At 43.0% G+C, this 24,871-nt stretch overlaps 2 protein-coding genes across 2 annotated transcripts in view; both read left to right on the top strand.

The window, feature by feature from the left end:
• The first annotated feature begins 15,719 nt into the window (after positions 1–15,719).
• LOC139406090 (5-hydroxytryptamine receptor 1F-like) lies at positions 15,720–17,085 on the top strand. Its single transcript, XM_071148557.1, has 2 exons — positions 15,720–15,994; positions 16,181–17,085. Exons 1-2 carry the CDS (start codon positions 15,720–15,722, stop codon positions 17,046–17,048), a joined length of 1,143 nt encoding a protein of 380 aa, XP_071004658.1. The 3' UTR covers positions 17,049–17,085.
• Positions 17,086–20,380: 3,295 nt separating this feature from the next.
• Positions 20,381–24,871, top strand: part of LOC139406089 (coiled-coil domain-containing protein 138-like) — a 12,328-nt gene continuing 7,837 nt past the window's right edge. The window contains exons 1-9 of the mRNA XM_071148556.1: positions 20,381–20,581; positions 20,887–21,053; positions 21,157–21,257; positions 21,444–21,727; positions 21,837–21,956; positions 23,354–23,431; positions 23,533–23,643; positions 23,921–24,076; positions 24,228–24,347. Of these exons, the coding sequence (XP_071004657.1) occupies positions 20,504–20,581; positions 20,887–21,053; positions 21,157–21,257; positions 21,444–21,727; positions 21,837–21,956; positions 23,354–23,431; positions 23,533–23,643; positions 23,921–24,076; positions 24,228–24,347 (1,215 nt within the window). The 5' untranslated portion in view covers positions 20,381–20,503. The remainder of the gene's footprint in view (positions 20,582–20,886; positions 21,054–21,156; positions 21,258–21,443; positions 21,728–21,836; positions 21,957–23,353; positions 23,432–23,532; positions 23,644–23,920; positions 24,077–24,227; positions 24,348–24,871) is intronic.

The raw sequence follows: 24,871 nt of genomic DNA, 5'->3' as shown, positions 1-24,871 counted from the left end.
CCTAATCTCCCCGACTACGTTACTAGCCTTTTCCCTCCCTGTACTGTTGCCCTTTTGCACCCCTGTGTATGACCTTCTGCCTGCCCCTGGACCTAGCTACCGACCTCCCCCTGTGTATGACCTTCTGCCTGCCCCTGGACCCAGCTACCTGCCTCCTCCTGTGTATGACCTTCTGCCTGCCCCTGGACCCAGCTACCTGCCTCCTCCTGTGTATGACCTTCTGCCTGCCCCTGGACCCAGCTACCTGCCTCCTCCTGTGTATGACCTTCTGCCTGCCCCTGGACCTGCCTCCCCCTGTGGTCCTTTACAAATAAACACCTGCTGCGCCCTGCGCTTGAAACCAGCTCTCTGTCTCCCTTCGTGTTCATTACAATTTGATAGTTTTCAAAAATGTTGGCGGGTTCGCAGAGCGGTTATATAGTAATCAGATTTAGCCTTTCTGATTTGTCTTACAAAGTGATTCTTCAGTTGCTTAAAAGCTTGCCAGTCTGGGCTTAAGCCTGTGTTTCTGGACTTGACCCAAGCATCATCTCTTTGATGAATGACTTCTGACAATTCTGGAGTGTACCAGGCATTCAATCTACCTTTTAACCCTTATTTTGTTTTAAGGAAGCATGATTATCCACGATAGTGTTGAAGACATCTGTAAAAAGGCACAAAGCTAAATCGGGTTCAGGGATAGCTGAGATGCAATCAATGTCACTAAAATAAAAAATGTAAAAAAGCCTGGTCAATTTAACTTTTAAAGTTCCTCTAGGCGATTACACAAGGCTTTGATTTTTGTATTCTCACATCTCTAACACAAACAACTGGGAAAGGGTCACTAATGTCTTGGGCGAAGACACCAGTAAAACTCTGGTGTATTCATTAAAATAAGATCAGAGTTGACTGTGAAGGATCTTTAGGGTTGGGCCGTGTAGGCTAAGTCACCAGCTGGGTTAGATCATTCAGATCATTACATATGTCTTTTAGATTGTCTGAAGCCTGCATTTCCCAATCATAATTTAGGTCACCCAGGATAAGGAAAAGAAGACGAAGTAGTTAACTCCCTGAGTGCACAAAGGTAAGCCGAGGCACGACAGTAGACCCCTACCAGCTTCATGCCTCTCACTTGACATGCGTAGTCGCAGTAGTCATCAGCTATTACTGTAAAGAAATACAGTATGTTAGAGTCATTTTTACAAGAGGCTTCCAATTACAGTTAATAACAGTATTTTTCTGCATTTTACCCATAATGCACTTCAATCTGTAGCATTAATTCTGTAAAACACTTAAGTTTTTTTTTTACCATACCTACAGTGTATTCTGAAAATATGGATTAGCAAGCCACCAATTCGATATGTTGGGAGTCCTGTTAGTGTTAAGCAGCTGCACAGTTCAGAGTCAGACATTATCTGACTACTGTTTTCTCATTAAAGTCAGGCAGACAGTCATGCACTGATACCTTAGCACTCAGCCTGTCAAAAAAACAAACACTGAGGGAGAGAAGAGTGAATCTGGGGTGGTGGGAAGAGCACTTATTTCTTGTGCATGTGTGTGTTTTAATGCTCTGTGAAAATCCTTGGTGAAAGTGTGGCAAATCTTTGCTTCAGAGCCATCCTCCCATTGACTCTCTCTCCACAGCTCCTCAGCCCACATCCCAGACTTGTCTTCCCTTTTGAGAGGAGAGCTCTGGGGAAGGTGAGACTCTGGGGAACCAGGTTTCCATCCCAACTGAATAGGACAGATTGACACCATGTTGTTTTGACAAACTGTGACTTGACTTCATCTCCTCCCTGCCTTTGGTGACGAGAACAGTTCATATGTAGTCTCTTCTGTTGTAACTGAGGAAGCAGGATAAAGGGAGGGGAAAAGGAAGGAAGTGAGGGAGGGGAATCTGAAAGAGACTTTGTACTATTCATCCATCATAGATTCAGGCAATGGCAGGAATATTTGAATAGTTAAGACTAAAGAGTACAGAAGAGCAAACCTAGAGGCAGTGAGGATATTGAGTTTTTAAAAGTCAGTGTCTCAGTCAAACCCTGTTGTCTGTCAGAGAGAGAGAGACAGACAAGAAAGAAATAGAGAGAGAGAGAACCATGACTAAACAGCATGATTAGGGAGCCGTTGTTGATCAATGCCATGAAGGGTCAGCAGGGTCTTTGATACACCCGAAAGAGAGAGAGGTGTTTCCTGCCTCGTTTGTGTATAGCTTTGATCCTGCAATTAATGATATTACCCACAAACCTCCTCTGTTCCAGTTATCCCAGACAGACAGCTGACGTCTTATTTGGAGACACTGATGATTAGTCTAAAAGCCTGGAAGCAGGATGAAACAGTGAAGTGATTCTTCTTTTGTCAGGCGAGTAAGAGAGAACAGAAAAGGTTTCATACCTCGACAGGTTACGTCCTCAAACAAATAAAGACTGCAGTCAAATTGAAATGTTTGAGCACCTTAGCATTGTCTCCCTCCTCTCTCCTGGCATCCTACTCTTGAGTTTTTAGTGAAGCACACACCCAGCCAGAACAAAGGCACCTCTATGGTCTCACTATTAAGTGACTGTTAAAATGTTTTGGTCTAAATGACTCCTTGGGTCCTGTGGCGGAGAGCAACGTGTTGTGAATACTGATCTCTTCCAGGGCCTTTTCCCCCTAAAGCAGCATTCTGCAGTTTCTACATCCATTTTTGGACTTATAAATTACGGATATATATATATATATATATATACACCCATTGATTCTTAAAGAATATAACTTAGAAATGCCAATAAACTTAGTTCAACTGTCATATCCCACCATAACCCCAAATAAAAGCTTGTTTTACTCCAATGTTTGTAAACCAAAGTAGATTTATACAACACTGTCTAGTCTTGAAACATGGTTAAAAAAAACATTTTGTATATATTGGATGGTCAGTCTTTGCATCCATAGCTCTGTCTGAATTTGAGAGCGGTTACATTTCTCCAGGCTTGGCCCCAGTGATGTACTGGGCCGTATGCACTACCCTCTGTAGCCTCCCGAGGGGGTAAAGATATTGTCGTGCCCTCTTCACAACTGTCTTGGTGTGTTTGGACCATGATAGTTTGGTGATGTGGACACCAAGGAACTTGATACTCTCGACCCTGGTCTCTGACCTCCTCCCTATAGCCTGTCTCGTTGGTGATCAGGCCTACCACTGTTGTGTCGTCAGCAAACTTAATGATGGTGTTGGAGTCATGCTTGGCCACGCAGTCGTGGGTGAACAGGGAGTACAGGAGAGGACTAAGCACGCACACCTGAGGGGCCCCAGTGTTGAGGTTCAGCGTGACAGATGTGTTGTTGCCTACCCTTACCACTGTCAGTAAGTCCAGGATCAAGTTGTAGAGGGAGGTGTAGGAAAGGGCAGTGTGGAGTGCGATTGAGATTGCGTCATCTGTGGATTTATTGGGGCGAATTGGAGATGGTCTAGGGTTCTGGCATGATTGCATTGATGTGAGCCATGACCAGCCTTTCATGGCTACGGACGTAAGTGCTACGGGGCAGTAATCATTTAGGCAGGTTACCTTCGCTTTCTTGGGCACAGGTACTATGGTGGTCTTTTTGAAACGTGTAGGTTTTACAGACTCAGTCAGGGAGAGGTTAAAAATGTCAGTGAAGACACTTGTGAAGACAGTTGGTCCGCGCATGCTTTGAGTACACTTCCTGGTAATCTGTCTGGCCCTGCGGCTTGGTGAATGTTGACCTGTTTAAAGGTCTAGCTCACATCAGCTATGGAGAGCATGATCACACAGTCATCCGGAACAGCTGGTGCTCTCATGCATGCTTCAGTGTTGCTGGTTTCCCTTTGTAGTCTGTAATATTTTTCAAGCCCTGCCACATCCGACGAGCTCCTCCTATAATCCATAAAGGAATGTGTTGAACAGGGATTCGTGATCCAGGCACTATCAGCAGTGAGGAAATCAACGGCATATTCCGCCACACTGAGTGAGTCTTGGCGAAGCTGGAGTATCTTCCGGGCAGACTATCTCCCGGACAACAGAGAGTCAAACCTTTTTCACCTCAGCCACGAAGACCTCCAGGCTGAAACACACGGCAGATTGTTGTTCCCACACCGCCGTCGCCCAGGCGAGAGCCCTCCCGGACATTAGCGTCAGGCTGCAACTCGAAAATGAGGGAACTCTGGCAGAGAAACCCCACAGGATCCTAACCCTCCAACGAAGCGTTCCAGAGGAGGTAAGCAGGGTTCTCGGGAAGCCGGGGTGGCCTGGAGAGACGCACTGCTGACTGCAGTGTTGCTGGGGGACTGGGAGGCTACTGTCAGCTGCCTCACAGATAATCCAGCAGTGTATTGCTCCAGCAATGTATTCAAGGCACAGTCATAGCGTTCTGCTAATGTCTGGAATCCATCCAGAAGACCCAAAAGTAACTCCTCATGTCTCTTAATTGTGACTCCTTCTGAGGAGATGTTGTTGCGGAACTGGTCCGTGTCTACTGGGTCAGTCATGGCCAGTTCGTAGTATCAGACCTCAGGATAAGACCCAGATGCAGACAGTTCGAAATAACAAAAGTTTATTACAAAAACAGGGGGCAGGCAACTTGCAGGTCAAGGGTAGGCAGAGGTCAGTAATCCAGAACATAGTCCGAAAGGTACAGAACGGCAGGCAGGGTCAAGGCAAGCAGAATGGTCAAAACTGGGAGAACTAGAAAACAGGGATTAGAGAGAACAGGAGTACAGGACAAATGCTGGTAGGCTTGACAAGACGAACTGGCAACAAACAAACAGAGATCAGAGGTATAAATACACAATGGATAATGGGGCACATGGGTGACACCTGGAGGGGGGTGGAGACAAGCGCAAGACAGGTGAAACAGATCAGGGTGTGACACCCAGTGTCTGATGGAAAGCAGATTGGACCAGGTTACCCTCTAGGATTTTGCCTGTGCTTAGCGCTATTCTTTTTCTTTTCATCTTAAACTCCCTAGTCTTTGCCGATTTATAAGCATACCCATAACAGGATGAATCCACCACCATGCTTTAAAATATGAAGAGTGGTACTCGGTGATGTGTTGTTGTGTTGGATTTGCCCCAAACATAAAGCTTTTTATTCAGGACATAAAGTTAACCTCTTTGCCACATCTTTTTGCAGTTTTACTTTACTGCCTTGTTGTTAACAGGATGCATGTTTTGGAATATTTTTATTCTGTACAGGCTTCCTTTTCACTCTGCATTTAGGGTGGTATTGTGGAGTAACTATGTTGTTGATCCATCTTCAGTTTTCTCCTATCACAGCCATTAAACTCTTTAACTGTTTTAAAGTCACCATTGGCCTCATGGTGAAATCCTTGAGTGGTTTCCTTCCTCTCCGGCCAACTAAGTTAGGAAGGACACCTGTATCTTTGTAGTGACTGGATGTATTGATACAGAATCTAAAATGTAATTAATACTTCACCATGCTCAAAGAGATAGTCAATGTCTGCTTTTTTCTACCAGTAGATGCCCTTCTTTGAGGGGCATTAGAAACCTGCCTGGTTTTTCTGGTTGAATCTGTGTTTGAAATTCACTGCTCGACTGAGGGAGATAACTATGTGTGGGATACAGAGGTAGTCTTTAATAAAATAATGTTTAACACTATTATTGCACACAGAGCAAAGTTTTACTCCTGAACTTATTTAGGCTTGCCATAACAAAGGGGCTGAATACTTATTGACTCAAGACAGTTCAGATTTATTTTTTATTATTTTGTAAAAATGTCTAAAATCATAATTTATTTCCCCATTATGGGGAAATGTGTGTTGGCCAGTGAAACAAAATCTCAAATTCCGGCTGTAACAAAATGTAGGTAAAGACCAGCGGTGTAAATACTTTCTGAAAGCACTGTACATCCCCACACAGATACAGACCCTCAGGACAATCTGAATTAAATAAACAATTATAATAATATACAGTACATCTAAAACAAAATCACAAAAGTAGTGCACTGGGCCTTTACTAGTCCTGTATTAGCAATCGATATAGCCATCTGTAGCGTGGGCAAAACATTTTTCAGCACAAAAAATCCAGGTTAAACTGAAACCGGTGTGTTTAAGTCCAGGTTCTACTTAAACATGGTTCTACTGAAACAGGCCTGTTAAAATTCCAGTTCTACATGCAGCCTGTTAAATTAGTCAGGTTTGCATCTCCATAAGGACACGTCAGTACTTCAAGTTTATTTTTATTTTATTTTATTTCACCTTTATTTAACCAGGTAGGCCAGTTGAGAACAAGTTCTCATTTACAACTGCGACCTGGCCAAGATAAAGCAAAGCAGTGCGACAAAAACAACACAGTTACACAGTCAATAACACAAAAGAAAAGAAAAAAGTAAAATCTATGTACAGTGTGCGCAAATGTAGAAGAGTAGGGAGGAAGGCAATAAATAGGCCCTAGAGGTGAAAATAATTACAATTTAGCATTAATACTGGAGTGATAGATGTGCAGATGATGATGTGCAAGTAGAGCTACTGGGGTGCAAAAGAGCAAGAGGGTAAGTAATAATATGGGGATGAGGTAGTTGGGTGTGCTATTTACAGATGGGCTGTGTACAGGTACAGTGATCGGTAAGCTGCTCTGACAGCTGATGCTTAAAGTTATATAGGGAGATATAAGACTCCAGCTTTAGAGATTTTTGCAATTCATTCCAGTCATTGGCAGCAGAGAACTGGAAGGAAAGGCGGCCAAAGGAAGTGTTGGCTTTGGGGATGACCAGTGCAATATACCTGTTGGAGCGCGTGCTACGGGTGGGTGTTGCTATGGTGATCAGTGAGCTGAGATAAGGCTGGGCTTTACCTATCAAAGACTTATAGATGACCTGGAGCCAGTGGGTTTGGCGACGGATGTAGTGAGGGCCAGCCAACGAGAGCATACAGGTCGCAGTGGTGGGTAGTATATGAAGCTTGTGACAAAACAGATGGCACTGTGATGTTTAAATGGGTGTATTCCAATTATACAGCATCATGTTTCAAAGTTTATTCGCCACGTGCACAGGATACAAAAGGTGTAAAACAGTGGAGTGGCATTTTTACCTTGAGAGCTCTTTCCCAGCAATGCAGTAATAATAATAATAATAATAATAATAATAATAATAATAATAATAATAATAATAATAATAATAATAATATTTTTTTAAGCACAAGAACTATGATAAAGAAATGAGAATGCAAGTATATACAGATCAGTGCAAGGGTACTTGAGTGGTTGAGTTGGGTTTATACACAAGTGACTGGTAGTAGGATATACATGTAAAAAAAGTGACTTGTAGCAGGAATATAGAAATAATATACTAATATAGAAGTAAAATATACATGTAAACAGGAGTAATAGGGATCAGTAGCAGGATAAATACTAATGTTAATTGCAATCAGCAATCAATGGACAGAAGTGTAATGGAGTAATCAAATCATTTTAGCAGCAGCGTAGGTTGTGTCTGAGTGGGTAGAAACCTGTGGATGTGCATACATATAGGCAGTGTGGGTAGTCTGTGGGAGAAGGAGAGCAGTAGTAGTTCTCCATTTAACAGTCTTATGGCCAGGGGATAAAAGCAGTCTAGGAGTCTGTTGGTCTAAGCCTTGATGCACCTGTACTGTCTGCCGGACGGGAGCATAGAGAATAGGCCATGTCTCGGGTGGCTGGAGTCTTTGGCAAGTTTTCTGACCTTTCTCAGATGCCGTCTATCATGTACATTCTGGATGGCTGGGAAATCACCCCCAGTAATGCGTTGGCCCGTCCATAACACCCTCTGTATGGCCTTCCGTTCGTGGGCGGTGCAGTTGCCATACTAGACGGTGATACAATCAGTCAGGATGCTCTCAATGGTGCAGCTGTAAACATTCCTAAGGATTTGAAAGACCATGCCAAATCGTTTCATCCTCCTGAAGGAAAAGAGGTGTTGCCATGCTTTTTCTGGTGTAAGAGGACCATGTCAAGTACTCGGTGATGTGAACACCAAGGAACTTGAAGCTGTTGACCCACTACACTGCAGCCCCATCAATGTGGATGGGGGTGTGGCCACACAGTCGTGGGTAAACAGTGAGTACAGGAGGGCGCTAAGCACACGGCGTGTTGAGATTCAGCATGGTAGTGGTGGTGTTGCCTACTCTCACCACCTGGGGTCAGTCCATCAGGAAATCCAGGATCCAGTTGCAGAGGGAGGTGTTCAGTCCCAGGGACCTGAGCTTAGTGACGAGCTTGGAGTGCACTATTTGTTAGGTGTTGCCAAGGCAGCAGCTACTCTTCCTGGGGTCCAAACACATGAAGACACTTACATTACATATAAACAGTACATCGTATAACATTATTACATCACATATCTACAGTACAAAATGTACAATACCACCACACCATACCAACAATATTACAATGTACGTGTGTAGAGTGCGTGTGCTATCGCTTGTGTGCGTATGCGTGTGTATGTACCTTATTGTGTGTGTCTCTTCAGTCCCCGCTGTTCCATAAGGTGTATTTTTACAATTTTAAAAATGTTTTATCTAATTCTGCTGCTTGCATTCATTACCTGATGAGGAATAGAGTTCCATGTAGTCATGGCTCTATGTAGTACTGTGTGCATCCCATAGTCTGTTTTGGACTTGGGAATTGTGCAGAGACCTCTGGTGACATTCTTGTGGGGTATGCATGGGTGTCCAAGCTGTGTGCTAGTAGTTTAAAACAGACATCTCAGTGTATTCAGCTTGTCAACACTTCTTACAAAAACAAGTAGTGATGAAGTCAATATCTTCCTATTTTAACAATGAGAGATTGACATGCATATCATTCATGTTAGCTCCCCGTGTACTTTTAAGGGCCAGCCGTGCTGCCCTTAAGTCCCTCTTTGTGGCACCTGACCACACGACTAAACAGTAGTCCAGGTGCGACAAAACTAGGGCCTGTAGGACCTGCCTTGTTGGTAGTGTTAAGGGGGAGCAGCGCTTTATTATGGACAGACTTCTCCCCATCCTAGCTACTGTTGTATCAATATGTTTTGACCATCACAGTTTACATTCCAGGGTTACTGCAAGCAGTTTAGTCACCTCAACTTGCTCAATTTACACATGATTCATTACAAGATTTAGTTGAGGTTTAGGGTTTAGTGAATTATTTGTCCCAAATACAATGCTTTTAGTTTGAAATATTTAGAACTAACTTATTCCTTGCCACCCATTCTGAAATCAACTGCAGCTCTTTGTTAAGTGTTGCTGTCATTTCAGTCGCTGTAGTAGTTGACATGTATAGGTTTGAGTCATCCACATACATAGACACACTGGCTTTACTCGTTAAAATGTAAGGGGCCTAGACAACTGCCCTGTGGAATTCCTGATTCTACCTGGATTATGTTGGAGAGGCTTCCATTAAAGAACACCCTCTGTTCTGATAGACGGGTAACTCTTTATCCACAATATAGCAAAGGGTGTAAAGCCATAACACATACGTTTCTTCAGCAGCAGACTATGATCGATAATGTCAAAAGCTTCACCAGCAATATTTTTATCATCAATTTCTCTCAGCCAATCATTTGTGTAAGTGCTATGCTTGTTGAATGTCCTTCCCTATAATGGTGCTGCAAGTCTGTTACCAATTTGTTTAATTATATGTTTTTTAAATACATGTTTTTAAAAACCTACTCACGTCAGCCTCGGAGAACAAGATCATCCAGTCCTCTGCACGGCTCAGTGTTGCTTTTGTTGAAGCGTGCACAAAATGCATTGAGTTCATCTGGTAGAGAGGCATCGTTGGGCAGATCATGGCTAGGTCTACCTTTGTAATCCATAATGGACTGTAGCCCCTGCTTCATGCATTGAGCATTGGATCCAGGGTAATAGGATTCCACCTTGTTCCTATATTGTCCTTTTGTTTCCTGATGAAGCCAGAGACCGAGGTGGTTAGCTCGTCGACAGAGTCCCGAACCATATTCCAGTCAGCGCTAGCAAAGCAGTCCTGCAACATAGCCTCTGATTCGGAGGACTATTCCTCTACGGAGCGTATCACAGGTACTAATGGTGCTTTTGTCACAGGTACTTCTGGTGCTTTTGTCACAGGTACTTCTGGTGCTTTTGTTTGTGAACAGGAAGCAGGTATAAGGGTACAAGGCGAGACCCAGATGCAGACACAGGAGGCAGATGGTTTGAGTCTCTGATATTTATTATAATCCAAGGGGTAGGCAAGAGAATGGTTGTGGACAGGCAAAAGATCAAAACCAGGTCAGAGTCCAGGAGGTACAGAGTGGCAGGCAGGCTCGAGGTCCGGCAGGTGGGTTCAGAGTCAGGTCAGGCAAGGGTCAAAACCGGGAGGACTAGCAAAAGAGATAAGAAAAAGCAGGCGCACGGGAAAAACACACTGGTTGACTTGACAAGACAAACTGGCACATAGAGACAGGAAACACGGAGATAAATACACCGGGGAAAATAAGCGACACCTGGGGGGGTGGAGACAATCACAAGGACAGGTGAAACAGATCAGTGTGTGACAGCAGGAGTATAGAGTCATGATCTGATTTGCCGAAGAGGGAACGAGGGAGGGCTTTGTATGCTTACTTGTTGGTTGAGTAACACTGGTCTAGGACTTTATCACCCCTAGTGGCAAAGGAGACGTGTTGATAGAAGTTGGGCATCAAATGTCTTAGTTATGCAAATGTTTAAAATCGTCAGGAAAAAGAAAAGCAGCGTCCAGGTGCATGGTTTCCTGCTTGTTTATAGCCTCGTACAGTTCGTTAAATGCCAACTATATGTTGTTGCTGTTGTTGTCCTGAAGTGGAATTTACACAGCAGTCACGGTAACCGATAAACTCTCTCAGGAGGTAGAAGAGTTGGCATTTGACCATCAGGTATTCCAAGATGGCTGAACAATAGGTTGAGACTTCTACTGAGCTAGAGTCTGTTCACCATCTGTTGTTGATGACGAGACATACCCCTACCCATCTGGATTTTCCTGAATCCAATGACCTGTCTGCTCGGAGAATGGAGAATCCATCAAGTTGGATAGCCATGTGGGTTCTCTTGTCCGAAAGCCATGTTTCAGAAAAACAGAGAATGTTACTGTCACGAGAGTCCCATTGATAGCAAATCTGTGATCGGAGGTCATCCATCTTATTATCAAGTGACTCGGTGTTGGCCAATAGAATGGAGGGAAGGGGTGGCCGGTTTTCCCTTCACCTTAGTTTCACCAGGAAACCAGCTCTCCTGCCTCTTTTTCACCGGCATTTCCTCTTGGGTAGCCGAAGATTGGATTGGAGGTACACAAAGAGCCCAGGGTAGATGAGTTGAGGCTGGAATTGAGTTTAGTAACTGCTGATCTAAGGTTCAAAAGATTTTGTTGATCATAAGAAAAGATAGTGAAAACATTTAATGCAAAAAAGTAAAGATAAACGCCAAAATAATCACAAAAAAGCAAGGCCATATAGTACGCCACTCAGCCCTATAATTTCCTGCTTTTGAACCTCATGCTGAATTGTGTCACTCTCCCTGACTGAGCAGTGCTCCACTGTATGATTGCTGTAAGTGAAAGACTTGAAGGCAGCAGGAGGCATAGGTTATCCCTTTGCTGCTGCTGGAAGATTGGTTTGGTTCCAACCGCTGTGTCTTTGTGAGACACAGAGTAGGTGAACAGATGATCTCCGCATGTGTGGTTCCCACTGAGAAGCATGGAGGAGGTGTGATGGTGTGGGGGTGCTTTGCTGGTGACACTGTGTGATTTATTTAGAAAAAGGCACACTTATCCAGCATGGCTACCACAGCATTCTGCAGCGATACGCCATCCTATCTGGTTTGCGTTATCATTTGTTTTTCAACAGGACAATGACCCAACACACCTCCAGGCTGTGTAAGGGCTATTTGACCAAGAAAGAGTGATGGAGTGCTGCATCAGATGACCTGGCCTCCACAATCACCTGACCTCAACCCAATTGAGATGGTTTGGGATGAGTTGGACCGCAGAGTGAAGGAAAAGCAGCCAACATGTGCTCAGCATTTATGGGAACTCCTTCAACACTGTTGGAAAAGCATTCCTCATGAAGTTGGTGTGCAATGCTGTCATCAAGGCAAAGGGTGGCTACTTTGAAGAATCTAAAATATATTTAGATGTAACACTTTTTTTGCTTACTACATGATTCCATATGTGTTATTTCATAGTTTTGATATCTTCACTATTATTCTACAATGTAGAAAATAGTAAAACATTTAGAAAAACCCTTGAATGAGTAGGTGTGTCCAAACGTTTGACTGTTACTGTACGTAATAAATACAGTGCATTACTATAATACTGTCATAAGAGGTTGGTGGCACCTTAATTGGGGAGGACAGGCTCATGGCTGGAAAGGAATACATGGAATGGAAACCATGTGTTTGATACCATTTCATTAATCCATTCCAGCCATTATTATGAGCTGTCCTCCCCTCAGCAGGTTTCGGGACGATCCACCGCTTTAGCAACGTTTCACTGTGTGTGTGTGTGTGTGTGTGTGTGTGTGTGTTTGTGTACTTAATGATATGTGAGTTTATCTGACTTGAGTTGTGCTTTTCTTCTATCCATCCTTCACAAATAGAATGTCAGAGTTTCTATGACAACTGTTCTTATTCCTTCCTGCAGAATGGGAGAAGGAATGTACTGTAATGGCATCCCACCTATCGCACCCTGAAATGGTTTCTCACAGCTGACTGTAGAAATATACAACTATACAGCATCAAACAGATGTAGGCTCAGTACATGGTCAGACAGTAGACCGCAGAGACTGGATAATTGTGTGAAGTAATTATTATCTTTCCCGTGTTTTCCATATTGAATGTATTATAGTGTATTGTTTTTTGTGTATTTGTATGCTGTCTTCACAAAATGAACTTCCATGTAAACGGACCATAAGGTATATCGTATCGTACAAGGTAATCAGCATGATGAGTTTCTTCAGGGTCATATGAAAGCTGCTGAATGCACTTAGTTTCCCCTTTTTTGATCAACTAAAAAGAAGAGGCAGCTATAGTGATGGCCACGTAGCACAGCTAAATATCCCTATCCTTTGCACCAAACATTTAATGTCCAAACAAATAATAACCCAACATAGTTGGGTCACAGTCTTCATTTCAAATATCAAACAGACACCTTTTATTGAATATTGATTTGTATATTGATGTCTATACAGGGCTCATCTGTAAAAAGACCTTGGTCTCAGCATGACTAATCATGTTAATGATCATATTAATGCTTCAAATCATGTTTATCCAACAAAAAATTGGAATAGATGCTTGATCATTTATATGTATCTTTAAAGCCTACCTGCCATTCCCTTTTATATTCTGTGTGCTTACCTTATGGCCTCTGTTAACCTGTGGAGTGGTGCCTGTTCTACTGTGTAGACCTCAGTTAAATATGTATCTATGTTTGAGGTGGTAGAACAGTTGAACTTACTTTGTAATCAACGTCAAGTTTGAGAAAATAAAACCCCTAATATTTGCACCCGACTCAATTGTCTCTTGTTGGCTGTTGGTTGTCCCTTACAGACAGACAGACAGATGCTTTATGTCTATTCCAGTTTTGAATGGTTGGATGGACAGATGAGGGCAGGGAGAGGGAGGGGACTGGTGCATTCTCCAAGCCTTGGCTGAAACAGGTCTGTTTAAATCCCAGTTCAATCTGCAGTCTGTTAAAATAGTCCCACTCAGTTTTGCATCTCCATAAGGACATGTCAGTGACTCTACCAGTCATAACGCTTTAATCCACAGATTGACGTTTAAATGGGTACATTCCAATTACACAGCACCAGGTATCGGTCCCTATAATTTCCTGCTTTGTAAACCTCATCCACAAACATGTATCGCTCTCTGACTGAGCAGTGCTCCACTGTATGATTACTGTAAGTGAAAGACTTGAATGCAGCAGGAGGCGCAGGTTCTCCCTTTGCTGCTGCTGGAAGATTGCCTCACCGAAGACTGTCAATCAACAAACACACACACACACACACACACACACACACACACACACACACACACACAGACTGAAGCTGACAGGTTTAAATGAACCACTCTGTTGAGAAACACTTCATACGTAAATACAGTGCATTACTAGATTACAGTGCATGCTGTTCCTTGACTTTAAATGAGTAGAAGTATTCTATATATTCGGGTCAACTCTGGAGGAGTAGATTCACAGACAGCTGATATGCTTACAGACAGGAGAGAGGTCTATACAGCTGTTTGTGTGCGTACTTGCGTGCATGTGCATGCATTTAATGATGTGTGAGTTTATCTGACTTGAGTTGTGTTTTTCTTCAGTCCGTCCTTCACAAAAAGTCAGAGTTGCTATGACAACTGTTCTATGACAACTTCTCACAGCTCACTGTAGAAATATACAGCATCAAACAGATGTAGGCTCAGTACATGGTCAGACAGTAGACCGCAGAGACTGGATAATTACACTTAGTGTACAAATCATTAGGAACACCTGCTCTTTCCATAACAGACTGACCATGTGTATCCAAGTGAAAGATATGATCCCTTATTGATATTACCTGTTAAATCCACTTCAATCAGTGTAGATGAAGAGGAAGAGACAAGTAAAGAAGGATTTTTAAGTCTTGAGACAATTGAGATATCAGAGGGTGAATGGACAAGACAAAATATTGAAGTGCCTTTGAACAGGGTATGGTAGTAGGTACCAGGCACACCGGTTTGAGTGTGTCAAAAACTGCAACACTGGTGGGTTTTTCACGCTCAACAGTTTTCAGTGTTTATGAAGAATGGTCCACCAACCAAACGACATCCACCCAATTTGACATAACTGTGGGAATCATTGGAGTCAACATGGGCCAGCATCCCTGCGGAATGCTTTCAACACCTTGTAGAGTCCATGCCCTGACGAATTAAGGCTGTTCTGAGGGCAAAACGGGGTGCAACTCAATATTAGGAAGGTGTTCCTAATGTTTTGTACACTCAGTGTAAATGTGCATTAATTATTATGTTTCCAGTATTTTCCATATTGAATGTATTATAGTGTACTGTTTTTTGTGTATTTGTATGCTGGCTTCACAAAATGAATTTCCATGTAAATGGACAATAAAGCACAGAACATCATATGGAACAAGGAAATTAACATGAGTGTCTTTAGGGTCAATGCTGAATTCCCGTTCAATTCTTAACTGATCAACTCAAAATAAGTGGTAACTAGAGTACAGAGATACAAGTATACACATACACCGATGAGCGTCTGCTTTTGTGCAGATTGTACCGCCTTTGATCCGTGATTGCACCTTGTGTGTGTTTGTGTGCGTGCGTGCATGTGATGATGGTCACGGCTTTGATCAGAGATCACATCAGGCGTGTGTGTGTGTGTGTGTGTGGGGGTGGGTGGATGGATGGATGGGTGGGTGTTATGAAATCAGCGGCTGGACTCTCATTGGTGATTATTTTTCCACTGACTGTTTCTCTCTCTCTCTCTCTCCTCCTCCTTTCCTCCCTTTCTTTTTCCAGGTGTCTGTGTGAAATATTGGTTGAGTCCAGAGATACCAGAAAGAAGCTACTGACACAGGTTACTGCTGGAGAGGGCACACCAATAAACACACATCACAAAGGTACACACAGCTTATACAGCTATGGAGGATTACGCTTCATTAATCATCTGCCTGGTCTATCTGAAGTCCTACATGGTTTGAGTGTGAGTACCTTTTTAAACTCTTACGCATCGTTCATCTATACTGCTAGCCTTGGTGCAGAACCTTATCTTTCTCTTGTCTCCTCTCCTCTCTAGGATGGACTTGTCTAACTGTACAGAGGGGGTCTTCTCCCTGGGTGGGGGTGAGGAGGGGGATGGGGGTTCTATAACCCCACCAAGTAAAATCATCCTCACCCTCACCCTGTCCCTGCTCGCTGTCATGACAATGGTTATCAACTCCCTGGTGATCACAGCCATCATCGTAACCAGAAAGTTACATCATCCGGCCAACTACCTGATCTGCTCTCTGGCGGTGACGGACCTGCTGGTGGCCATCTTGGTCATGCCCTTCAGCATCCTCTACATACAGAGGTAGCTACAAAGATTCATTATTGCACAATTGTTTGATTTGTCTTGCAGCATAAAGTGTCTTACAGCATTTCAGATGCCCATATCGGCTTAAAAGACATGTTATCAAAGTATACTGTTTGTGATCAAAATAATAATAAAGTGCAGTCACAAACATAATCCCTATCAATATTCTGTCTGAATCCTCAGGGAAAGCTGGGTGATGGGTGAGGCTGTCTGTAATGTTTGGCTGAGTGTTGACATCACCTGCTGCACTTGTTCCATCCTCCACCTGGCAGCCATCGCTCTGGACCGCTACTGGGCCATCACTGACGCCGTGGAGTACTCACGCAAACGCACCGGCCTCCGAGCTGGCATCACTGTCGCCGTCGTCTGGTTCCTGTCCGTCCTCATATCCCTTCCCCCTCTGCTGTGGAGGAACCATGGTGGGGGGCCAGAGGAGGACCAGTGTCTGATAACGCACCACCACATCGCCTTTACCCTCTACTCCACCCTGGGGGCCTTCTATATTCCCCTGCTCCTCATCCTCATCCTCTACTATAAGATCTACAGAGCAGCTCAGACTCTGTACCTCCGCAGGGGGGCCAGCAGAGCCAGCCAGCACTCCTCCATGGTCAACGGAACCACCCTCCCCTCCTGCCCCACTGATGGAGACCCCCAGAGCCCAGACACCCTGAACCCCCCGGAAAAGTCCTACTCAGACCCCTCCACGGAGGGAGACCGCGTGCGCATCGCCGTAAAAAGTCCCCAGAGCGAGTCGAGGCGGGAGCGTGAATGTGGGTTGAGACGGCAGCGTATCTCAGGGACCAGGGAGCGACGCGCTGCATCTACGTTAGGACTGATACTGGGGGCCTTCGTGGTCTGCTGGATGCCTTTCTTCCTGAAGGAGGTGATCGTCAACACGTGTGGCTCCTGCAACACCTCCATAGAGCTGGCTGACTTCCTCACCTGGCTGGGGTACCTCAACTCCCTTATCAACCCTCTCATCTACACTATCTTCAACGAAGACTTTAAGAAGGCCTTCCAGAGACTGGTCAGGTGTAGGCTTCGCCTCTGACACGGGCAGAGAGGACACACATTTGTTTTTTATTTAACCTTTATTTAGGCAGGGTGGAGTCCAATTTAGACAAAGGTACCTCACACATACAAGTATCTGTAGGGTCGCTAAGTCAAACAGTGAATATCAAACACAGATTCAACCACAAAGACCAGTGAGGTTTTCCAATGTCTCGCAAAGAAGGGCACCTATGGGTAGAAAACGACATTGAATATCCATTTGAGCATAGTGAAGTTATTCATTACAAATACTACAAATACAGGCGTCCTTCCTAACTCAGTTGCCGGAGAGGAAGAAAACCACGATTTCACCACGAGGTCAATGCTGACTTTAAAACAGTTACAGAGTTTAAAGGTACAATATTCAGAAATCACTCCGCCATTTCCTGGTTGCTAAAATTCTAATACTTCGCCTAATTTCAGTTTGACAAAACAAGCAGTTTATAGTGTAGAGAATCATTGCACCATCTAATCCGCTGTGAAAAATCTTTACAATAACCAAAATATTGTATTTTCAACTGTTTGAAGCTGGTGTACATAACTGAAAGTAAAAGACGCAAAAGCCATACTTAAGAACGAGAAGCATAGAAATAGAACACAGAACAGATCTACCGCTTCTTACGTTTGCTTTCAATGAGAATGACCGTCTAACTCACATTTCTATGTGCATTTTGTCGGTCGCCCAAAAATGTACATATTGAAACTTTAATGGCTGTGATAGGAGAAAACTGAGGATGGATCAACATTGTAGTTACTCCACAATAGTAAACTAATTTACAGGGTGAAAAAAAGGAAGCCATTCTTAAAGGGATATTCGATGTCTGCTTTTTTACACATCTACTAATAGGTAGTCTTCTTTTCAAGACATTGGAAAACTACCCTGGTCTTTGTGGTTGAATCTGTGTTTGAAATTCACTGCTCAACTGAGGGACATTATAGATAATTGTATGTGTGGGGTACAGAGATGATGTAGTCATTCAAAAATCACGATAAACACTTTATTGTACACAGAGTGAGTCCATGCAACTTACTTATTATTATTATATTTTTTTCTCCTGAACTTATTTTGTCTTGTCATAATAAAGAGGTTATATACTTTTTGACTCAAAACAGTTTAGCTTTTAATTATTATTTTTTTTTAAAAACATTTCTAAAAACATAATTAAACTTTGACAGTATTGTGTACAGGCCATGCACACAAAATCTAATATTAACCAATTCTAAATTCAGGCTGTAAAACAACAAAATGTGGATAAAGTCAGGGGTGTGAATACTTTCTGAAGGCACTGGATGTCCTGAAGTTGCTTACTAAGACAATATTGAATGTTCCTGAGTGGCCTAGTTACAGTTTTGACTTAAATCTGCTTGAAAATCTATTTCAAGACTTAAAAATGGCTGTCTACCAATGACTAACATCCAACTTGAGAGTGTGAAGAATTGAAAAAGAAGAATAATGCAAATATTGTACAATTCAGGAGTGGAAAGCTCTTAAGAGACCCAGAAAGACTCCCAGCTGTAATCGCTGCCAAAGGTGATTGATTCTAACAAGTATTAACTAAGGGGGTTGAATACTTATCTAATCAAGAAATATGAGTGTTTTATTTTTTATAAAGTTTTTACAAGTGTTTTTTTTTTATCCACCACAGAGTATTTTGGGTAGATCATTGACCAAAAATTACAATGAAATCCATTTTAATCCCACTTCGTAATACAACAAAATGTGGAAAAAGTCCAGGGGTGTGAATACTTTCTGAAGGCACTGTAAATCTTTAGTCACATACCCGGTCACAGGGATGGCGATCTTGTACTTCTATAGGTTAATAACGATGTTAGGTTGTTGTAATGTTACATGCACGCACACACACACACGCAAGCATGTGCACGCCATTCAGTTCAGAGTTGTGTTGAATCCGGGATAGCATCTGACTGCCTGAGATCAGAGACTATCAACAGAATAAACACAAGAGACTTTAAATCTTTACCCGGAGGAAATTACCTGTAATACTCTGCCAAGACTAATGGACACTCCAGCCAGGTCAGTCTAATGGGACTGGCACATTGCTGAGCTTTGGAGGAAAGTTAAGAGGACCTCAGATCCATAAGAGTCTATTTATAGAGAGCCATGAGGTCATCATCTCCTTGATGTTTGATTGGGTTACTGTCGTAGTCGGGATGGTGTTTAATGACATTGAAGGGATGATGTTTAAATGAACAGACAGAAACTGGTTAAACTGTAGGATGAAACTCTGGACTTAAACCATCAGCCTCGATCATTGCAAGGTCTTAGAATAGCTGATCATGGTGTTTCTGTCTGTTCTATAACTACCAACCTCCCCAAGCTAGTAGACATATCTGAAATATAACATATCAAAAGTTGACTTATTCTCCAAACAATATTTGTTGTGATCATTGTTTTTGTTGATGCTACAAAAGTAGTGATTAAAGTTATGATACTCAATCAGTGTTGTTAATAAGCTAGATATTCCACTTCTACAGTGCAACTTTTGTGTTATATATCATATGGGTGCTTTATATTCTGTGTTAATACAGAGATCTCTATAGCTGATTAAAGAGAGCTGAGAAAGTTGCTCCACCATTGTCCTCCACCCATAGCACAGAGAGTTTTGATCCAGAGGCACAGCAGGCGAATAAGCGTGTCATTAAGAGAGGAGGTGCTAGAATACTGATTATTTAACTCCCACTCATAAACTTAGAATATGGTATGAATGCTTTTCTTACCGTAAGTACAGAGGGTAATGTTTGTGGGGCAAATGTAAGGAGATTTGTTTTTGAAATAAACAACACAATGACAAGATTTGAAAATGTTAATTTGATACAGTGTGTTCTCTTGAAAAGAAAACGATGCCAGAAAGAGGGGAGTCATGGTGTTATGGAAGAGTTCCATCAGATGATGCCTCCCCAACAGAACGTGCCTCCACTCTGATGGTTCTGTTACCTCAGACTATGGTTCCCTCCACACCCAGATGGTATTTATGTATCTATATCAGTCTAAAGATGAGTTATGTTATGATTCATACAGTATGAATCATATCTCACTGTTAACCTATATGCATTTAAAGACCATCTGGGTGAGGAACTAATACAATTTTACATCATTCTGAGGCAAATAATAGCTGGTCTTAACAGTATATGCATGTGAATGTATTATTTTACAGAATGTGGAACAGGTTCTTGAACAGGTTGATAGATTCATCCAAGCACTGAGCACAGAAGGCTACAACAGCAGTGACGGTCCCTCAAACTGCAACACGAGCACAACGTCAGAATAGGTATGTGTATATGTATGTATTGTGTAATGGCGCCGCCCTCAGGATGACAGCAGACTTGTAGGTTTTTCATTTCCGGTTTAGGAAAAATGCACATAATTCAAACTGACAACAAGTTGACTGCTTTTGGCGTTTGTTGAAAAACAATACATCTGTGTGAAATCTCAAGATGAACAACGAATCGTCAGGGAGCGAGTTGGACGTTACGGTTGAGAGGCTGAAAATGAAATATCTGGAAAGGAAACGGGTTAGTAATGTGTATATAGCTAACAAGCAAACTAGCTAAATATTTAGCTAGCTTACAGTAACTAGCTAGCAGGTTTGATTGTTCCCTTGGTAACGACCCCGAGTGCTCCAGCTAGCTATCTGTGTTTGCTAGCTAGCTGGATCACTCGGAGTCGTTACCAAGAGAAGAAGCAAACCAGCTCGACTTAGTTAGTTAGCTAAATAGTTAGCTAACGTTAGTTGGCTTGTTATTACTAGTACTAGGTTGTGCACGCACGTACGTTGCAGTAACTGAACATGCTATAGCTCATTATTGCCTTTTGACAGGTCTCTACAGAGCAGAAAGCACCTGCGCTGAGTGGAAGACACTACCATGGTGGGCAGCAGAGAGTTGTGAAGTCCCCCAGGTCTAGACGCAGCACCACCAGGGAGATGAGCGGTTACAATAGAGCCTTACAGGAGCTGTTCCAGGCTGTCACCAACCCTCCAGACAGGTCAGTCTTTCTCCAGGCATTTCTGTCAGACCAACACCTTGTGTTATAATTGATGGGGCCAAGCTACTATATGCCACTGACGTGTACCTGTCTGCTTACCCAGGTTGTACAGTGACTGTAGTCGGGATGACAGTGAGGAGGACCTGAGTGAGAACTATATTTTCAGCCCTCTCCTGGACACACAGACCCACTACACAGAGACAGGTGTGTGTCGGGTCTTCTTATGTTCAGCATGTCTCAACAGATGTAGCAAGATAATGTATTGTTTTTATGTTGATAATAAATGTAATATATTCACATTAATAATAATCATATTAATCATACCAATACTGCTTTCTTCAAACTGAAAACACTTGACAAAAAAACAGTGTATGAGTTCTTCTGTTTCAGATGTGACCCTGCCCTCCAGCCTAGCCCGTACCTTGGGCTCCCGAGAGACTGAGTCCACCGTAGGCCTGGCCAGAGAAGAGGAGGTGAGGGGGGAGAAAGGGGAGAGAGGGGTGAGGCAGAAGCAGTCCTCCCCTGTCCTCTCCCCCTCCTGCCCCTCAGTGATGGGACAGGTTTACCAGGAGATGCTGCACATCTACCAACAACTACAGGCAGAACGTTTGAGCCAGCTGCAGTGGTCGGCCCAGCTCCAGGACAGAGAGAACAGACTGCTACAGCAAGAGGAGGTAAACACACATCTTCAGCAATCCCTCAAGGTTGAATATGATCTCTTCTTCACAGTTTTTTGAAAAGTGCGTTGTGTGAGCAGTTCTGAAAATGTTTGTATTCCGTCAGAGCCGCAGTGAGGAGGTGAGTCAGCTACAGGAGCAGCTGAGCGAGAGAACCAGAGAGAACAAGAGGTTAAAGTCCAGCTTCAACTCCATCAAGGAACTCAATGACAACATGAAGAAACAGGCAAGCATCTGATTCAGCTGGCTGCTTTTAACCTAAGATCATGTGTCATGAATACTCTCCAAAGGCACAGTATATGTATGTATTTTTATATAAATTTATGTATGTGGGTATGTATGTCTGTGTGACGTGCGTACAGTATATATATATATATATATATATTACTCCAGTATAGATTTGGCCTTTAGTTATTGTCCTGCAATTCGTCTCCCAGTGTCTGGTAGAAAGCAGACTGAACCAGGTTTTCTGCTAGGATTTGGCCTGTGCTTAGTTCCATTCAGTAAATTTTTTCATCCTGAAAACTCTACAGTCCTTAACGATTACAAACATACCCATAACATGATGCAGCCACCACTATGCTTGAAAATATGTAGAGTGATACTCCGTAATGTGTTGTATTGGATTTGCCCCAAACATAACCCTTTGTATTCAGGACACAAAGTTAATTGCTTTGCTGCACTTTTTGCAGTAATAATGTAGTGCCTTGTTGCAAACAGGATAAATGTTTTGGAATATTTTTTATTCCGTACAGGCTTCCTTTTTTTCACTGTTAGGTTAGTATCGTGGAGTAACTACAATGCTGTTGATCCATCCTCAGTTTTCTCTCATCACAGCCATTAAACTCTGTAACTGTTTTAAAGTCACCATTGGCCTCATGGTGAAATCCCTGAGCGGTTTCCTTCCTCTTCGCCAAGTGAGTTAGAAAGGGCACCTGTATCTTTGACTGGGTGTATACACCATCCAAAGTGTAAATAATAACTTCACCATGATTTTTTTTTTACCCATCTACCAATAGGTGCCCTTCTTTGTGAGGCATTGGAAAACCTCCCTGGTCTTTGTGGTTGAATCTGTGTTTGAAATTCACTGCTCGAACTGAGGGACCTTACAGATAATTGTATGTGTGGGGTACAGAGACGAGGTAGTGAGTCAACAATCATGTTGCTCCCGAGTGGCGCAGCGGTCTAAGGCGCTGCATCTCAGTGCTAGAGGCGTCACTACAGACCCTGGTTCGATCCTGGACTGCGTCACAACTGGTCGTGATTTGGAGTCCCATAGGACAGCGCACAATTGGCCTAGCGTCGTCTGTTTTTGGCCGGGATAGGCTGCATTTTAAATAAGAATTTGTTCTTGCCTAGTTAAATAAATAAATAATAAAGCACTATTATTGCATACAGAGTAAGTCCATGCCGCTTATTATGTGGCTTGTTAAGCAGATATTTACTCCTGATCTTATTTAGACTTGCCATAACAAAGAGGTTGAATAGTTATTGACTCAAAACTGTGAATACTTTCTGAAAGGGCGCTGGTTCTGATTGATCACTTAGTTAGAACTTTGTGTAGTGAGTTGCTCTGAATAAAAGTGTTTAACTGTTTGTATTGTATCATTGTATTGTGTTCAGCTGAATGAGCTGAGTGAGCAGAACAAGCGTCTGGAGAACCAGTTCAGGAAGGTCCAGGCTCGGCTAGAGAACCTTCAGGTAAGAAGACACACAACAAGCAAAATAGACCTGTGTTATTTAGACCCTCAACCCCTATACATACTGTCTGTTCATTTACATGTGATTCTCTCTCTCTCTAGAGGAAGTATGAATACTCAATGGCACAGAAGGGGAGAGAGAACGTTTGTCAGAAGGCCATTGAGTCCAAACCTTCTAAACCTGAGAAAAAAGCCACCTCCAAGCCAGCCAAGGTGTGTATATGGCATTTCCACTGGGAATGGTGGGTACTAACTACTAGTGTTATTACTGTGTTAACTGTGATTGTAACTAATGCAGCCCTAAACCTACACATACTCCCTGATGAAGACTCACAGACTGGTACCGTAATTATTCTAATCAACAGTGGTGGTGGTTGTTTCTAACTACCTTGTAAAGTCCAATTTCCTGTCAATGTGGTTGTTTGGAAAACACACAATTTAGCATGGCCAGACTCTAACCATACTGGTAACTGGTTGTCTCATTCTGCAGGGTAGTGTAAGTCCCACCCCTCTCAGGCTGCTGGCTTTGCTATTGGATTGGATTCTAGACAGACAGACGTTTCCTCCAGTAGCAGGAGACAGCAGAACAGCCCAGGGTCAGCAGCACACATCACCAGTGGTCTCTCTCCTCGACAGGTGCTCTAAGGTGGGAGAACTGGACTTGTCCAGGGGGTCGTTTTGGCTTATTACGCGATGTGTTTATCTTGTTATGATGTCCCAGGCTTTGTGTTGATCCAGTGTTTTGTAGTTTATAATGTGTTGTTTATATTGTGTTGTTGTTGACCTCCTGTCTCTAGGTTTTGCCTCTGTTGGTTGAGCAGCTGCATCAGTCCTCTGCATCACCAGACCCCTCTGGTACCCTGTCCCTGATCAAGTTTATATACTGGAGCCTGAGAGAGATAGACAACAGCATACAGGTAATACACAACACCACACAACAACACAACACTACACACCACAAACTGAGAATTTATTCTCTTCCCAGCTGTGAGAAGAAAGTAGAATTTTGTTTTCATGCTGTAAACATTGTTATTGAATCCCTTGTGTTGGACTGTGTCCTGTGCTGGCCTGGCGGCCAGTGTGTGGTTAATTAGTGTGGGGTACATTAGAAGTTATCAAGTTTTATTAGCCCTATGTAGAACAGGCTGTGTGTGTGTCTGGAGAACAGACATCGCACTGACAGAGAGAGGCTCAGACCCAACTGGATAGAATCTCTGTCTGGTTCTCAATGAAAACTCCCAGCCCAGATAGTCAACGACAAGCATGGATGCCATCCCGGATCCAACACATCTCAGAACTGAAACGTGGGGAGTGTGTTTGTTTGTTTGGCAGTGTCAGGGCAACTACTTGATGTTTAAACTGGAATCTCATGCTGTAGTATTATAGCAACGTGTTGAGGGTGAACCACAAGGCCAGAAACATGATCACAATGCTGAATTCC

Source organism: Oncorhynchus clarkii, chromosome 3, assembly GCF_045791955.1.
Source record: "Oncorhynchus clarkii lewisi isolate Uvic-CL-2024 chromosome 3, UVic_Ocla_1.0, whole genome shotgun sequence".
In the NCBI taxonomy this organism is placed as follows: Eukaryota; Metazoa; Chordata; class Actinopteri; order Salmoniformes; family Salmonidae; genus Oncorhynchus; species Oncorhynchus clarkii.
Note: the sequence above shows the minus strand (reverse complement) of the source record. Positions and strands in the feature narration are given on the sequence as shown.

What these genes read in the sequence shown, in the direction of transcription:
- LOC139406090 (XM_071148557.1), top strand. Translation starts at nt 15,720, where the DNA reads ATGGACTTGTCTAACTGTACAGAGGGGGTCTTCTCCCTGGGTGGGGGT. An exon ending in AGCATCCTCTACATACAGAG is followed by an intron (nt 15,995 to 16,180) that starts GTAGCTACAAAG and finishes CTGAATCCTCAG; the next exon opens with GGAAAGCTGGGTGATGGGTG.